The sequence below is a fragment of the Drosophila navojoa genome, chromosome 3 (assembly GCF_054131105.1).
Source record: "Drosophila navojoa isolate 15081-1374.11 chromosome 3, UAZ_NAV_1.0, whole genome shotgun sequence".
NCBI lineage: Eukaryota > Metazoa > Arthropoda > Insecta > Diptera > Drosophilidae > Drosophila > Drosophila navojoa.
The window spans coordinates 12,565,176-12,583,265 of NC_142891.1; the positions used below are offsets into that span (position 1 = coordinate 12,565,176).

The following is an 18,090-nucleotide window of genomic DNA, read 5'->3' on the forward strand; positions in this document are numbered from 1 at the left end:
TCCTTTGTTGGCCACTCAAGGTGTTGATATAGGCGTTGGCTTCCACTGCAGCTACTGCCGCTGCTGCAGCTCCTGCATTTCGTGTTGTTTGTTTGCTTGATTATTGATTGGGCGCTCGACTGAAAAACAGGAAGACATAGAAGCCGAACAGGTGATTTTCACTAACTATCGGCTGTTCATCGTTGGCCTTGAGGCTACACGCTGCAATTCAAGATGCAGGCATTGAGCTTTAAATTTACATTTATCTAATCTTATCTGTCTATTCTTTATGCTTTATTTCTCTTGAACAGGAGAGGTTAGCTACTGCTGAGCTGAGATATATTTTATTTTTGTTAGTCAATGATTTTATATATGTTTTTTGTTGTTTTATTTTATTTTAATGTATATTTTTATTTATTTATTTATTTATGTATATATTTGGCTTCTTTCCTTATCGTAATTCCAATTCATGGTTAATAATACTCTCTCTTTTACTCCCTCTCTCTCTCTCTCTCTCTCTCTCTCTCTCTCTCTCTCTCTCTCTCTCTTTTACTCCCTCTCTCTCACTCTCCCTCTCTATCTGGAGGGGGACTCACTCAGTCACTCTGTCCCTTCCATTATTTCTCTCTTTGTCCCTCTCTTTATTTTATATGTATATTTTCTATTATTCTCTTTAAAGATCTTACTCAAATACAACTCTAATCACTTTAATTAAAGTCTTATAAAACAAAGTATATATCTCTTTTGCTCTCTCACAAAGCGTAATGCTGAGATTAGAGATAGAATGAATATAAAAAATTAATACTAACTTATGAATTGAGCACTGGCAACTGATGACTATACGAAATAAGAAATAGATCTCGGCTTTTGCAGTCAATATCATCTAGCAGCTTCATCCTAGTGAAAGAATGCTCACAGGGGCGGGCTTACAAATCTATAAACTGCAATCTACTTCTATTTGGCTATCGAATTCTTATGATTATTGCTGCAAGATTCTCAATAAAAACTAAGAATTCGAATTTAACCAGCAGCAGCAGCTCAGTTCCATAAAGCTTCAACTTTGAGCAAAGACATTTTCGATTGAGTTGCCCATTTATGAAAACAGTTTTTTAATACTAATGTGTGAGCAACTTATGGCGTGTAGCCGCAGAGCCTGCACTCGGCAACTGTGTTGCATACTTCATCAGCTTAACAGTCTCATAAAGTCAGCCACACGCGATTTACCATCGATTCAATGAACTATTCATTCACATTGGCGGAAGTTTTTCGCACGCCTCTCAGCATGCACAACTTCAACTCCAACTACCATGCCCACGCCCACTGCCACTCCCGCTCCCACTTCAGTTTTAGCTACAGCTTCGACTTCATTGTCGTCGTCAAAGTAGCACTAACGGCATTATGCAAGCGGCGCCTCAAGTGTCCTTGTCGTGTTCATGCATGTCACTTCGATCACTTCACAGATTTAATCAACTACCCGGCCAAAAGCTTACCACTCCGCTATCTCCCTGCCTCCTCTCTCTCTCTCCTCTGTGCCATGCATTGCTGCATACGCTGCGGGCGCATTATGATGTGATGTGCTCTATTATATTCATATTTTATAGCTACTTACATTTTACTACTACCCGGGCGCTAACCCAACGGCCAACTGCCAACTGCCAGCTGCCAGCTTCTGTTACTGCTTCTTCTTTCTCTCACTTCTTTCTTTCTTATGTGTTTCTTTCTTTTTTTTCTTTTTTATTTAGAGCTTGTATTTTTGTGTTGCCTCGTTCCTTGCTGTGTGGCTTCCATTGTTGTGCAAATATTTTTTAGCTTGGCGGCACTTTACACGCCTCTTTCGCCTCTTTTTTTTTTTCTTTTACTTTTCCTCTATCGTCGTGTAAATCTTTGCAGCAAGTGCTTGTCTCTCCCTCTATCTCTCTCTCCTTCTCTCTCTCTCTCTCTCAGCCTATCCAAAAGTGCTGCCTGTCTACTTTTGTTGCCTGTCAGCCATCCAGTGGGCGTGGGCGTGTGTGTGTGTGTGTGTGCGTGTGCTTTTAACATGTCTTTTGTCATTTTTCTAGTTTATTATTATATTTTCTTGCACTCACACACACATACACACATACCAAGACGAACCTCGTCCACGTCCATTTGGCGCTATGCTTCATAAAAATGCATCAACCGCAAATTTTTTTGTGTTGCCTTTATGATGTGCCTGCCTGTAGTCCTGCCAGCCTGCTTGCCTGCCTGCCTGCCTGCATTTCACCCGCCTGTCTGTGCTCATGTCCTGCAGGCGCTGGTAGGACACGCTCTTTGTTGCAGCTGCCGCCAGTTGTGGCTACTCTTGCAATGCAATTGCCGCTCTAAATTCCATTACTCCCGCATTGCCCACTGCACGCTGGGCAATTTTCTTAAATTTGATTGAGCTGACAACAAAAAAGTTCTCTGCCCAAAGCGAAAATTTCCTTTTAGCTAAATTCTATGAAAGATATTGGTGCACAAAAGATTGCCGTATATAAATAAAAACTAAAATAAATAACTAAATAATATTATATGAAAATAAAAAATAAATAAATATAAAAATTTGTATATAATATATAGAGTAATCAATGTATAAGAAATGAATGCCTATATATACATATATGTTTATAGTATATATGAAGACATAAAAATACATATACATATCGGCAACTGTATGTTATCGATAACTTGAACAACTGCAGCAAACGAGTTATCGATTGTTTGGCCAGGCCAAGCTTAACTTGCATTATTCTTGGAAATACTCGGATTCATTTCACTCTTTCAAGTAGAACTAGTAACCAAAGTTAGTTATTTGAGTTCCTGTTGCGAATTTGCATTCAGTGTTAGCGCCGATAATGCAATTACAGTTAAGGGGAATGCCGCAGCTGGTTTATTAGCATTGGCTGGAAGAAGTTGAAGAAGTGAGCTCGACTGGCGCCGCTGAGTGACCTGAATCGCAACTGCATACTCCACTCCAGCTGGAAGCTAATGCGCATTGACAGAGCTGCGGCGCCTTATGTGGCCAATGTCCGGCTTCGTTCATGGGCGGGGACATGGTTAAAGAGGTAGGCAGGGCGGTTGCCTTTTTGCAGCTGTAATCAATATGCAAACAAACCATTTGCCACAATAATTACAAAGTAATGCAGCGTCCGGCGTGAAATGTAAAAATAAACGGCAGCTGCTCGCATCCAATGATGACTTTGCCCCGAGCCGCGCGGGCTGCAGAGCAAAAGCTGAAGCTTTCACTTATGGTGGGCCAAATCGAGGCCAGCACCAGCACCAGCGCCAGCGTCAGCTTCAGCGACAGACCCTGGCTCTGATGATGCCCATGCGCGAGCCAATGATGAAGCAATTAATTTGCAATTAAATCGATGATGCAATTGCAAATAAGCGCTGCGAAAAAGAAGCGACTGCAAATTGTGGAAAAAATTCAGTGCTGGGAAGGGACAATGCTGAATAGCTGACGCCCTAACGACTATTGAATACCCTACAGTTGAGCAAAATGGGATGCGAATTATGCTTAACTAATAGCTGAAAGCCTTTTAAAATAAAATGTAAATTTTAAAGTAATATATATAATAAGATGTAGTATTTATGTATATTATAATTAAAATTAAAATACAATATATAAAATACAAAATATAAAATATAAAATATAAAATATAAAATTAAATAGAAAATATAAACTGTAAACTCTAAAATATAAAATCTAAAATATAATAAAAATATAAATAGAAAATATAAAATATAAAATATAAATAGAAATAAAAATAGAAAATATAAAATATAAAATACAGATATAATAACATACAAAATAGAATCTCCCCTATAAAATATAAAATCTAAAATATCCAATAGAAAATATACCCCTCTCCCCTCTCCCTCTCCCCCTCTCCCCTCCCCCCTCTCCCCTCTAAAATCTCCCCTCTCCCCTACCCCTCTCCCTCTCCCTCTCCCCTCCCCCTCTCCCCTCTCCCCTCTCCTCCTCCCCTCTCCCTTTCCCCTCTCCCCCTCTCCCCTCTCCCCTCTCCCCTCCCTCCCCTCTCCCTCTCCCTCTCCCCTCCCTCTCCCTCTCCCTCTACCCTCTCCCATTCTACCTTCCCTCCCACATCTCCCCTATCCCTCTCCCCTTCCCCCACTCTCCCATTATCTCAAATCCACACTACTATAAAATATGCTCTCTCAATATTATTTTGTATTATCATCATGCGTTGTAGAGCATTCGAGATATCAGTATATACTTTGCAAAGGACGGTAAAGTGGCAAAATTAATGTCCACACATATACACACACACACACACTCTCACACACACAGCATACAACAAATGTTGGCACGCACAGTGGTGCGAATGATGTTACGGTCAGTGAGGCGTTGGCTTCGGCTGCCAACAACAACAAATAGTGCAGGCCGACTTTGCGCTGAGGCTGATGCGCATTTTTCACGCTGTTTGCATCAGCGACGAAACTGCAAATCGATCAGAGAGGCGTGCTGGGGCATGGGCGTGGCCAGGCCGTGCTGGTTTGCTGTGTGGAGTTTGCGTTTTTCCATCAACTTTGGCGGTTATTCAATTAAAAATTACTTTATTTGTAATTAAATCGTTTGGCATGCTCACCAGCTGGGCGACCGGCCACCCGCCCGCTCACCACACGTCCCCCAGCTGCGGCAGCCATGCTGCATTACCATATCCTCCGTTTTGTTGTACTTATTGTATATATATATATAAATGTATATGTATATGTGTGCATATAGTAAAGCAACGTTTTGTTAGAAAATCGCTTGGGCTGCATTTTAAAATGCAATTTGTTGGGCACATGATATTCTGTGATGTTTTTTTCTATCGACGCCTCTCGTGGCTGGCACACAAATCACGGCAATTTATTTATGACACTATTTACAATAACGGGGCGCCAGGATTGAGCAGAGACAGCAGCAGCAAGAGCAGCAGGAGCAGCAGCAGCAGCAGCAGCAAGAGCAGCAGGAGCAGCAGCAGCAGCAGGAGCAGGAGCAGCAGCAGCAGCTGCCAGGCGCCTCAATATGTAGAGAAAAGCATACACATTATAGCAGCTAGCAGAGACAGCTGTAGGAGTGGCATCTTCTTCTCAGTTGTCCGCCTCCTCCGCCTGCTCCTCTTTCACCTACATCTGCTGGCTGGTTCCACGTGCACTCTACTTAAATAACAATTTCAATATATTGAAATTTACTTTGTCACATGAAAGCTAAACAGCTTGCACTCAGCGTCAGTCACGAAGCAATACACAAGACTCGCCCAGCTCCCAGCTCCGAGCTCCAAACTACAAGCTGTCCACCAACCACCCTTAACCAGCAACTCAACTATGTGACTCTTTACCCATCCGGCGCGTCCCTTGTCACCGGGCGGAAAGTGTTGGAAAAGTGCTGCCATTGCAGGTTTTCATTTTATGCTATTTACATTTTCATATTTTGCTCTGCGCCGCACCGCAAACAATTTTGTTGCTCATTGTTGTTGCTGTTGTTGTTGTTATTGTAATACCCTTACACGAAAGCCAAACCCCTAATATGTCAAGCAGTGTATTCACATAATAAATATATAGATGTAGCATGCATATATATGTATGTATGTACGATATAATATTATTGTGGAATCATTAAGAAATAATGTAGTATATAGTAGTAGAAGTACTACTACTACTACTATAATTAATAAACATAAATTATAAAATAATAATAAAAAAAAAAATGTTCAAAATATGTATGTATTTTATATAATTATATAATTTTTATATTTTAATAATCCTTTTTATTTTAATAATATTAAAATAAATACATTGGAACATTTTTGAATCATATATAATTCTTTGTATCATATTTAAAGAAAAATTTTTTCTTTTCTTTAATTATGTTCAATAAATAATTCCCTTTCAATTGTTTTAATTAGATCCTAGTGCTTTGGGTAAAACGTAATTTAATAATAAATATTTATAAAATTTAATATATACATCGACATCACTTTTTTAGAGTGCCTGCTCGTCTGTCTAGCATAAAACCTAAGTTTTCTTGTTGTTTCCGTTTAGCATTTCTTTTTACCTTTGTTTTGTTTTGTTTTTTATTTTATTTTATTTTCAATTTTGTTATATGCTCGTCGTTGGTGGGCTGGCTCTTCGGTTTGGCGACTGCTACTTCTGTTTTTTGTGCCCATTTAGTCGTTGTTTGCAATTTTTAACATCGCATACTCCGATGGCATGGCACGGCACGGCACGGCACGGCACCGCATGGCATGGCACGCTGCCCGGGGCGGGGTCCGGTGGTCGGGGACCTGGGTCGGCATCCTTTCAAAAAGGGCATCAGGTGTTGCACGTTGTGCAGCAGCTTATCTCAAATGATTTATAAACTACCAACAGTGGCGAGGCCAAAGCCATTGTCATTGCATAAAATATGCTAACAGTACAGCATAAAAAACAAGGCAGAGCAAACCAGAAAGAGAAACAAGAAGCAGCATAGAATGGGAGAGAGCACAAAGACCCTCCACATGGAATGGGCAAAAAATGATGAAACTTCTGTGTCTCATCCAAAAATCGATCTAAAATTGAAGTCCAATTCATAATGGAAGCTGAGCATAACTAGAGCTACCCCTGTATACAGGTAAATGTTATAGCTAAATCTTGTTATATCCTGAACCCACAAAAAAAATGGAAAATTAGGGTATAATGATTTTCTTAAATTGTATGTATGTATGTAACAGACAAAAGGAGAAGAAACGAGAAACGAGAATATAATAATACTTAATAAAAATATTTATTATAATATAATAATGATAATAATATAATAATGATAATAATATAATAATATAATAAATGTTAATAATAATACCCATAGCATATGGGCTATAGGTAATTCGATGTTTTCCAAATGAAATCTATACTGAGCTTAAACTACAATTCGCAAAGCATTCTCAGTTTCTAATAAATGTATGTAGTTCGGATAGATTACTCGGATTAGTCAGTCAATCATAAGTTAGCTTTACATCAAGATATATTTTTATAAACTATTTCTTTCAATATTTTATACTTTTAATTTTAATATAAATTGAAAAAAAGTGCCTATATGTATCCTTATATATGTGAAAAAAACGAAAGCACAAATAACTTCGGAATCTAGTTGAAAGAACTAATCAAGCTTTCACACAGACATTATTATAACAATTAAATCAGCTAAATTGGAAGCCATAAAAATATAACACTTATGAGCAATAAGTAATAAATTAATATAAATAAATACGTAGAATATTCTCAACTTAAAAGAGAAAAATATACTTCATTTCAAATACATCTCTATATGTATGTGTATATGTCTCTATTTACATCTCCTCAAATGCTGAGAGCTCTGTCGGCTCTCATCTATCGTCTGTCGAGTGGAATCCTCACCCCGCTCGGACAATCAGCAAACATATTGCCCGCTCTTGGCCCATAATAAGCCACTCACTAATTGTTGCAGCTTAATTGGGGCTTACGCAGTGTCCGTCCATAGGCGGCCGATCGCTGTGAAGTAGCCACTGGCCAGCCCAGCCCAGCCATTCCCATCCACGTATTATGGACGCTCAATTTGTTCATAACGATGGCTAACAAAATAATTATTGTTTAAAAAGCCGTGCGAGCTAATGCCCAGTGTTTGGCTAACAAATCTCTGCCACGCCCACTTGTGTGGGCGTGCTTTCGAATTGCCTGTACTGCTGCAGCTGTTGTTGCTGTAATAATAACTGTTGCTGTTGTTGTTGTATTAAGACAGAGTTTGGCTTGTCTAATTAATTTGCATTTAGCGCACAAGCCTTACAGTGCTTTGGCATCGGCTTTTGGGTCTTAGACGGCCTACAGCTGCGGCATTTAGCGAGTACCTCCTGAAAGCCTCGCCCCTTTTCCAAACTCCCCTCTACACGCACACACACGCACACACAACCCTTGCTGCATACATATGCTGTCTGTCTGTGTCTCTTGGGCGATTTATGTTGACTGCAATTTTCAGCTGTGCTGCGATGCAGATAACTAAGCTCTATATATATACATACATACATATTTGTGTAGATATGTGTATATGTATATTTGTATTTCAGGCTCAGCCAGTTGTCATTGCATTTGTTGCTGTGATTATTATCGATTAAATGCCTGCTAGGGGCTCTACTTCAAATGTTCCTTTTATTAATTTGAATCAAATTTGTTGATTAGCTCATCTGTAAACGTAGATGCATGACTGCACGAATTATATGTATGTATAAATATATATATAAATGGGAATATGTATAGTAATATAAGGCAGTGTTAAGGTGTTATCGTTGCAGGAGAATTATATAGAAATATTTTATTATTATGAAGATTCGATACATTGTTTGAATTCAATTTTTAAATGTATTCATTTCAATGCATTCTAATTATTATATTATTATGTAAAATATTAGAATGTTTAATTTTAACAAATGTTAAACACTTTCGTATACCGTAATTGATTAAAAATAAAGTGTCCCATATAAATTAAATTAAATTTTAAAAAATATCTGAAATAATAACTTATTTAAACTAAATATATGTATAAAAGCCATTGCTGATTTTAAGCTCAGTTATGAGGAATAAATACTTATTATGATAACAAATTATTTTAATTTATTATTATATATTAATTTATTCTAGAGATTTATATTGTATTTTTTTTTTAATATACATACATACTTGTGTTTTATTATATATAAATATATTTAGTTTAATTTATAAATATATTTTTTTTTTAAATAATTATTGTTATACATATTTGTATATATTTCTAAAGATTTTTTTTTATAGACATACTCAAATTAAATATTTTTTATATAATTGTATATAAATTAATAATATAAACACAAACTTGTTAATATTTGTAAATATTCAAGTAAAATCATTTTTTACATTTTATAAAAATAGATTTTACAAATAAAATAATATATAACATTATATATGCATGTAGAAAATCCCATTTATTATTACTTCTGTTAAAGTTACTTGGATATTTGATATTGATAGATCAAAAATATACTCGCATCGATCGCTATTTATGAATTTATGTGATGTGCTCCGTTATCTCGCAAATATATGTATGCACATATCTCTGTATTGCGCCCGTTGGCACATTTAACTTCAAAGCGCCTCAAAACTATGAACACACACACACACATATATATATGTATATATATAGTCAGACTCACGCATGTCCACACATAGACAAAGCCATCGAACCGCACACACTGAGAGACATTTGTCCATCCACCCACATAGATGGGAGCAGGTGGCTGCTGCTCTTATCCAATATACCCCTAGCCATGGGGCTATACAAATACAAGACGGCAAAAGCATTTATGGCATTTTGTCGTTAGCTGTGCGAACTATTTGCCTTGAAACGACAACCACGAAGACAATGCCACAACAACAACAACAACAACAACATGATGACACAAATCATCGAGAGATGACACAATAGAGCCGAGAACATGCCAAACAGAGACAGAGCAACATAGAGGAGACAACAGAGATAGCAATAGCTGAACAGCTTAAGCATATGCAGACAAAAGTAAATCAATCAATCCTGGAATTAACTAATTGCGTAAAGCAATATTTATGAATAATTAATGAGCTCATAATGCCGACCAGCATGTGTGTGTCTTTCCCTTTGTGTACATGTGTGTGTGTGTGTGTGTGTGTGTGTGTGTGGTGGGCATTGGCAAGGGCAGAAGGTACTTAGTTTGCGGTTCATTTATCTTTTAAGGCAATTCGTATACCGCCTGGCCTCAAACCTGCGGCTGGGTTGACTATTAAGTGGGTCTTTGAGTTTCTGGCTGAGTGCAAACTTGAAACTATGAATATTAGTTGCCTACTTTATATAATATTCTATGAATTTTTAATTAACCGCATATGTGCGTGTGTGCGTGTGTGTGCGCTCATTGTTGTTGTAATTTGCAAAGATTTGCATAAATCAGACCAAATATTTTGCATACTCATTGATATACTTGATGGCTGCTGTTGGTTTTAATTTTTGTATTTTTATTTCGAGTAGAGAAAGGAGCGGGTTAATTTATAGCTGAAATGCATGTAAATAACCTCGAGCCCAGGACAAAATGCAGGAAATGCAGATAAGTCGCTGCCAGAGAGTATGCAACACAGGCCAACAACAACAACAACAATAGCAACAGCAACGACTATAACAACATTTACATTTCATAAATTCAGTGCAAATAATTCATAAATTTAAAACGACAAGAAAATAAAGAGCAGCAAAAGAAATACATAAAAAGGTAAAGGGAGAAAGAGAGACGGAGCGAGAGAGAAGAGCTGTTGCATTCGCAATCCTTTAGCACTTCCAAAAATGCACGAGTATTCTGTATAACACAAAAAAAAACACAACAACAACAGAAGATAATAAAAATTAACTGCATCAACAACAACAACAACAACAACAATAAGCGACATGCGTGTAAAATATTTGCACATTTTTAACTGAATATTAATTTATGTTGCTTTCGACTGTTCAGTATTTCAGAAATTCACGGCCCGACTCACTCTTATACCTACATCCTCTCTCTCTCTCTCTGTATCTCTCTCTCTCTCTCGCACTGCCAAAAATGATTTTATAGACTTTATATAGAGCATCATATTGTACGATTTACGCTCTGACCTACATTCAAGTTAATTTATAGTCAACAAAATTAATTTATTTGGCGATTGATTGAAGAGCAGTGAGACATAAACTAATTAGACTCAACTATTGATAGTATACCACATATGTACACATATACTTATACATCTAAACATAAAGCAGAACAAATTGGCAAAATTTAAATGAAATCATAGATATCATTTATAAATTTTAATTACTTTAATGAACACAATTAGGCGTGCGTTCTGATATTCAGCTCATTATATTTTTCCAAAATATATAAAATGGTTCTGGGAAAGAGTATCCTATTAGAAGTTACGTATTATAAACTCTGTTTTTATATATGAAACATGATTTCTAATCAGTTCGTACCTTAAAAGTACATAAAGTGCATACTAAAAAGTGCGTAAATGATTTTTTTTTTTCATCAGAAAATAAAAGTAATGCATTAAGTTTTAGTTAAGCGTTCCTAAAAAAAATCGCTAAATATTTCATATAAAAATTATATTATAGAACGATTAAAAATTTGATTAAGAATAGCTTCTATGTGTATATATACATCTTTCTTTTTTTATATACATATATTAATTATATATAATTAGTAGTAATAGTTGTTTTACTTACTCTGCCTTTTATACATATAAAGTAGTAGGTATATATATCATATATAATTTTCTCCATTTTAGATAGCATTTGTTTCAATTCGTTGGCATAAAGGTAAACTGCAAACAGAGAAAAATGAACAAGTTAATAAAATATTGTAGGTTTTTTTATGCAATTATGTTAAAACAATATAAAAGCAAAAAATATAAATATTGGAATATATAAATTAAAAAATTATAATAATATTAATATAATATATCGTTAAATAATATTTACATATTTTGCATATTTTTTATAAATATGGTGAGTTTATACCTTATACTTAATATAAATCTAGAAATTTTGCAATTTAAATTGCCTTCAATAAATGAGATTTTGTAGCTTTAATAATTAATACAATTTTTTTATATTTTCAATTACTGTCTAAATTTAGAGTAACTATAAATTCGACTCCCGAATACTTGCGACTATTTTTTTAAGATTTTTTTTTTTTTTTTTTGTGGCTGCAGCAGCTGTTGACACATAAATAAATGCATTTCGCAGAGTTCGTGAGCTACCTCTACCGTTGCGAGTGACTCTTTTATTTGCTGTGAGCAATCCATGAATTTAAATGCATTTTTGCCAACAAACATTTAAATGCAAAAAATGCCGAAAAATGTTGCATGTGAAAAAGCAAATTTGAAATGCCTAAAAAATCTATTAAATTGAAGCAAAGACTGCGCAGCTTCCACAGCGCACAGGAAGGAGGCAGGAAGGCAGCTCGCTGCTGAAGGGCAGACATTGCATAGTTCTCGGCTGACTGCCAAAAATTTAGCCAGCAACGCTTCACTGCACGCGACTCTGGAAGGAGTTGCTACCAGGGGCGTGGCAGTGAGCGGGCATGGCGAACGCGTCTGGGGCTCATAGTTTACATTGACACGCGCCTGCATGCAAATAAAATCATGACAGCCAGACAGAGACTCGGGAAAGCTGCCAGACGAGCCCAAACTAAGCAAGTAAGAGTGCTCTGGTACAGAGAGTGTTCCAATGCCGAAATGCCCTGTAGTTAGATAATGTGCTAGAGAATCCAGCTTCACCTTAGCTATACAATCAAAATATATATAATAGTCTAAAACTCTGTTATTTTCGAGAGAGCATACAAGTTAAGCGACCTAAAGCTCAAGCGTGGATAACATCAAGCGAACATTCCATAGCAAGAACTGAAGTTTAGACATACCGTCGGGTAGTCAAAGCGTCAGACAGCTGTACCGTATACCGTGGACAGACATTGAGTCATTCGGACTGAAACTCGCACGAACTGTAGCTCGAACGCACAGATAAACAATAGCCTCTCCTCTGTTGATTCTATTGAAGAGAGTGTAAACTACAGAGAGGCATCGTTGCTTCTTCTTCTCTCTGCTACAAGCATTTGCATAAAGACCATGATACCCTTCTTAGCCACTTTCATAGAATTCAGGACATGAAAGAACAAGCACTCACACACACACACACACTCAGTCTCTCTTATAGACATTCACATTATTATTATTATTGTTTTGATTTCTCTGACTGAGTTTGTTTAAATATTTTTTTCCTAATTCTTGAACTTGACAGGCTGCCTCGCCCCGCTGCAGGATGTTGGAGCCTGGCCACAAGGACATTTTGGCCCGGCCACTTGACTGCACTGACTGCTGCTACTTTAGGCGCTGTCATGGCCATAGCCCGGCCCACCAGCCAAGTCCAAGTCCAAGTCCACTTCATCTCCTGTTGTTCTCGTCGCTTGTTTGTTTGCCCTGCTCGGGTTTGTTGTTCTGGCTTTTTGTTTTTGTTTTTGTTTTCGGCTGGGTCTGGACGAGTGCCAAAAAATAAAAATATTTTATTATGCCAAAAAGAAGTTATGTCGTCTACGAGCAGACCCTTTCGCCACTGGGATTACACTAGACTCTTCGTTGGCTTTGGCTTTGGCTTTGGCTTTGGCTCTATCCCTCTGCTCGACTCGGCTTTGACTGCCTCAAAGCTGTGCATCTGAAAGTAGCCACAATTTGACATCATTTTTCCTCTGCATCTTCTTGGCCAACTGTTGTGGCCAACAGCTTTATATATTTTGATATGAAAATCTATTTTTGGCAAGAAATTCCCTTTGACAATATTGATGATATATATAAATATTTATTTATTGAATGCTATTAAGCTAAACGGCAATTGATGGGCATCATAAGAAATAAGAGTTGCAGGTTGAGAGCTATGAAATAACAGAGGTATTCCCCACCAATTTAGTTGAACGCGAACTTTTAATTCCATGCATGTAAATTACTTAAAAATTGAAATCAATTGAATATGTGTTTTAATCTTCAATTTCCTGTAAACATAGCTGTATATATTTAAACATTATATTTCCTAGAAATTCACTAAAAAGGGGTGTGTAATTTTAAATCAAAATAAAGTTCAAATTAAATAAATAATTTGATATTTAACGATGTTGAGTATTCCATAGTAATAATACGCATACTCTTCACCTTATATACTCTACTATATATAGCTATACCCAATATATACTCATGCATAACATCTTCAGCCACTTTATGTCGTCTTCAATTTTTCAGCAATGTTCATTTGCTTGACGAATGTTACGACAGAGAATGCCAACTTGGCGACCTATAAAAGCAATTTCATCTGAATTTCAGGCCAAGGCTAGTGACAAATTTTCAATCTCACTTTGATATTGGTGTCGAGGCTGATGGGGAATATGGAGCCCGCTGTGAATCGTATCGATTGCTGAACATTCTGCAGAAAGTAGATCAGGGCCGACTTATATGGGCGCGGCGCATCGACCCATTTCGATTGGAACAAAGCCAAGGCCAGCTTCTCGCAGTCGCTCTCGATCAGATTGCAAGTGAAACAGAATGGAAATGTCTGAAAAAAGAGCGCAATAATGTAGGCTATCGAGGCGAGGCCCATCCACAGATCCACGAAGAACATCAAGTTGATCATGGTCAGGCCGAAGAGCAGACCAACGAATAGGAACTGCACAAATGTCGTTTGCGATATGCAGGGTCGCATCAGATCGCAAATCCTAGAGAGACAATCAATCAAATAAATTCTGGATATGGAATAAGCAGTGCTTAGGGTTACTTCAGTATTAGCTTGTGGTCTCCGATGCAGCCCCTGAGGGCCACATAGTTCTGCTCCTCTGACATCGAGGGATCGGTGCGCAGACTTTCGATCCGTGTGCAAAGTAGTTGGAGATGCGAACGCAGGGCAAAGCCAAAGATCAGCGGATACACGTCGGTCATTTGATTATAGTAAACGCCAGACGACATGATAATGTACTCGATAAAGGAGGCGCTCAACAGGCTCCAGGGCCCGTCTCGCCAGTCTATGAAGTGGTTATACACACGCCAGGGCGTCAGGCCACGGCACACGGACGTTAGGTACGTGAGGGTCACGAAGATCGAGTAGGTGAACTGATATAGTAGATAAATCTTGTTGCCACGTATGACGGCCCGATGCACTAGAATGCGTTCCTCTTCCGTTACGCAACGCTTGTCGATCTCATCCAGCAGCTTCTTCAGCTCCATCAGCCGCCAGACATTCAGGAAGGATATCACGCCACGGGTGAAGGCCGCCGGCGCATTGAAGCCCGCCTGCAGGGAAGTGAACAGCTCTCCGGGCGTAAACGTGCTGAACTCCTTCACATAGGTAATGCACAGGCCGACGGGCAAATAGCCAGCCAAGCATATCACAAACATCGTCCACATCTTGTAGATGCAAAGATATTTCTTATCGATCGCCTGCGGCACCCAGCCCAAGGCCATCATTCCGTACTCCAAGTACTTGAAGCCATCGCGGCTTGGCATCAGATCCGTTGCCGTCGGCTCCCTCAAATACCTGAAGAACATTTTCACTTTTCACAAATAGTTTCCGAATTCTCAGACGCCAGACGACAAACGCAACCAGAGCTAGCTCCAACTATTGCTGGCAATTTGAGGGAAAGCCCTTTATATAGGCATTCGCCTGCAGCGGTAATTAATTGCAAGCTATATAACAAAATAAGTTACTATAGATTTAAAATATTAATAAATTTATGTGTTGAGCACAGTAGAAAACGTGTAAGATGGAGCAGCTGTTTGGCATGTGCCGAACTTGGAATGCCCTTAATACGGTTGAACTCAGAAGTGTTTATACTCTGGGTAATGCCTCACTATAAATAAGTGTTATTTATTTGCATGAAACATGATTTCTATAATATAATAATATTATTGAATTTAAAAGCGTATTTCTTCTGAATTAAAGTTTAGACCATAACTAATTCAACTCGAAGAAAAGGTGGAATATATCCTTTTTTCATGACAGACAGATATACTGAAGAGAGAATATCCTTAATGCAAAAATAATATTATATAGTGTAAATAAGACTCATTATATTATAATAATATATAAATGTATTTATATATATATATATTAATGCAAAACGGTTTGAAATATGATGAAGCAGCTGAGAAGGAATATGCCAGAAAAGTCTACTCGAGACTGCTCGACTATGAGATCCCATGAACCCTTCCAGGAACTGATAATTCAATAGGTCTTTGCGTCTTTCTGCTCACACAAGACATACACACATACATAGGCAGGCACGCATAAACACGCATGGGCTGCAGTGTGGGGATACTATGGGAACTTATTAGTTTAGTAACTTTTCTTGTGAATGGACTTCTTCATGAAACTTTTAGATTGTGATTGTATTATTTAAATGCGTGCATTTGCCAAAGCACAAGTTTTTAATATTTGAAGTAAGTTTTTTAAAGATTTATTGGTGAGAGGGTGGATATTGGGATGGGGGGAGCATATAATAACAAATATCGAGAAAATCGTTTTTAATCGATAAAACTGACGGGATGAGTTATCGATTTTCTGAGATAAACTCGATAGCCGAGCTATATATACGGATATTTCCGAAAATTTCTAGTCTTTAGCTTTTATATTTTCTGAACTCGAAGCGTTCATACATACAGACGGACTAAATCAGGGCTAAATCGACTCAATTCTTCGCCCTGATCAAGAATATATATAACTTGTGGGTTCTGCCATGCCTGCTTCTCCCTTTTAACAAAGGGTATATAATAACAACGTTGATCTACCCTTCTACTCCATCTAGTTAGAATATAAAATCTCTCTTGCAAAATTCACAGCAATATATCATAACCCTCTCCAGTAGTGCAAAATATCTTAATTGCCCCTCAATCATTTATATGTAGATTTGCTGTTATATGGCAATTGTTTACATATTCAGATGTCTTTGTTATTGGGAAAATTGTCATCGGTTCGCATGGACGAAGCCAACATTTGACTTAACGAATTCCTCCCCATTCGTTTGGGGCCAAACACTCGAGTCCTAAAGAAATATCTTTAGACAGAATATTTGATTGTCAAGTTGAATTTTATTAAAAGTAAGTTCTTAAAAGGTTCTGCAACTGCATTAATGACTTGTTAAGCAAATATGCAAAAAATATTGAAAACTTTACGAATCTGAAATTCAACACCTTTCGCCCTATTCGAAAGCAAAACAACTAAAGACCATTGCAGTCGAGCGTATGTAAATGCATAATACCTGTTCACTATTCAGGAGTGATTTTAAGTTTTTCAAGAATTAAAATTTCAGATTTTCAGATTTGGCAGGAGGTAGAATGCAATCTACCTGAAAAATAAACGATCCAATGGATCCCTGTTACAAATCTAATGAAACTAAACTTCAATATAATATGTCACGCTTTCTCCTATCTACGATTCTATAAGAAATTCGAAACTCCATTTCTATTAATGTTTAACATTCCGTCAGCCCCCCCAATGAAACTAATACACCTTTCTCAGTTCTCTTTTCAGTGCCTGAGCAAGTATAAATATGCAACTGAGAAAAGTGAATGTCTCTGATGTTTTGCAGAGCATATCCCTTGGATATGCACACGCCCCTTATGTATGTGTGTGTGTGAGTGTGTGTATGTGTTGCCCTATGATTATTCTGTGCAGTTTCTGCAGCTCTTTCATTCTCATTTCCGTTGCACAAAGATTTGCATTGCGATTATTTCTGACCGTTGGAGAAGTTGTTATTGCTGTTGTTGCTGTTACTGTATATTTTTTATATATACACAAAATAAAATGTCGAGTGATGTTAATGACAGAACAACTGCCAGAAAGGCAGAGCCGAGCAGAGTCGAGCGACGGCTTAAGCGGATGAGTAAAAAAACGATGGGAGCGTAGAGCTCAGGCCGTAGCAGAGCAGAGCAGGTGCAGCCAGCTGCCCTGGGCAACGGGTACAGCCTGTGGCTGGCAAGGATTGCCGCAAATGAATGGCATCTCAGTTGTATGCAAGGATATATGCAAGCACCACAACAAAGGCTCAACTGGACTGGACCCGGACTCGGGCTCGGCCTCGGGTTCTGGCTTGGCAAGCGGCTCATTATGCACAAACACGTCACCGACTGTTAACTCCTGCCGGTAGATGGCGCCGGCCCATGAACTGGCCAGCGATAAGTCAAACTCTGCACTGGCCAAACATTCTGGCATGCTGAAGAAACGACAAACGGCAAACGAAGAAGCTTGAAGCAATGCCGGCGAGTGCGGCAGCAGCTGACGATGATGCGTGACATAAACCACAATGCCAGGACCAATGCCCACAGCACTGATCCCCCCGTTTTCCCCTGTCCCACACACACACGTCTCTCCCGCCGACTCACTCACAAATTTGCACAGCGTCGCATATTTCAGTTGTCATTTTTGCAGTTTTGCCTGTTTTGCGTATGCCAGAGTGTGTGTATGTGTGCGTGTGTGTGCGAGTGTGTGTAGGTTCCGGATACTTCAGCTGCTGCGCCCTTTGCCATCTCCCA

At 38.1% G+C, this 18,090-nt stretch overlaps 1 protein-coding gene across 1 annotated transcript; it reads right to left on the reverse strand.

The window, feature by feature from the left end:
* Nucleotides 1–13,717: 13,717 nt before the first annotated feature.
* LOC108658283 (odorant receptor 98a) lies at nt 13,718–15,204 on the reverse strand. The gene is made up of 3 exons (XM_030384288.2): nt 14,342–15,204; nt 13,925–14,282; nt 13,718–13,864 (listed from the first exon to the last, which is right to left on the reverse strand). The coding sequence occupies exons 1-3, from the start codon at nt 15,106–15,108 to the stop codon at nt 13,790–13,792; spliced, it is 1,200 nt and encodes a 399-aa protein (XP_030240148.1). The 5' UTR covers nt 15,109–15,204; the 3' UTR covers nt 13,718–13,789.
* Nucleotides 15,205–18,090: the final 2,886 nt, after the last annotated feature.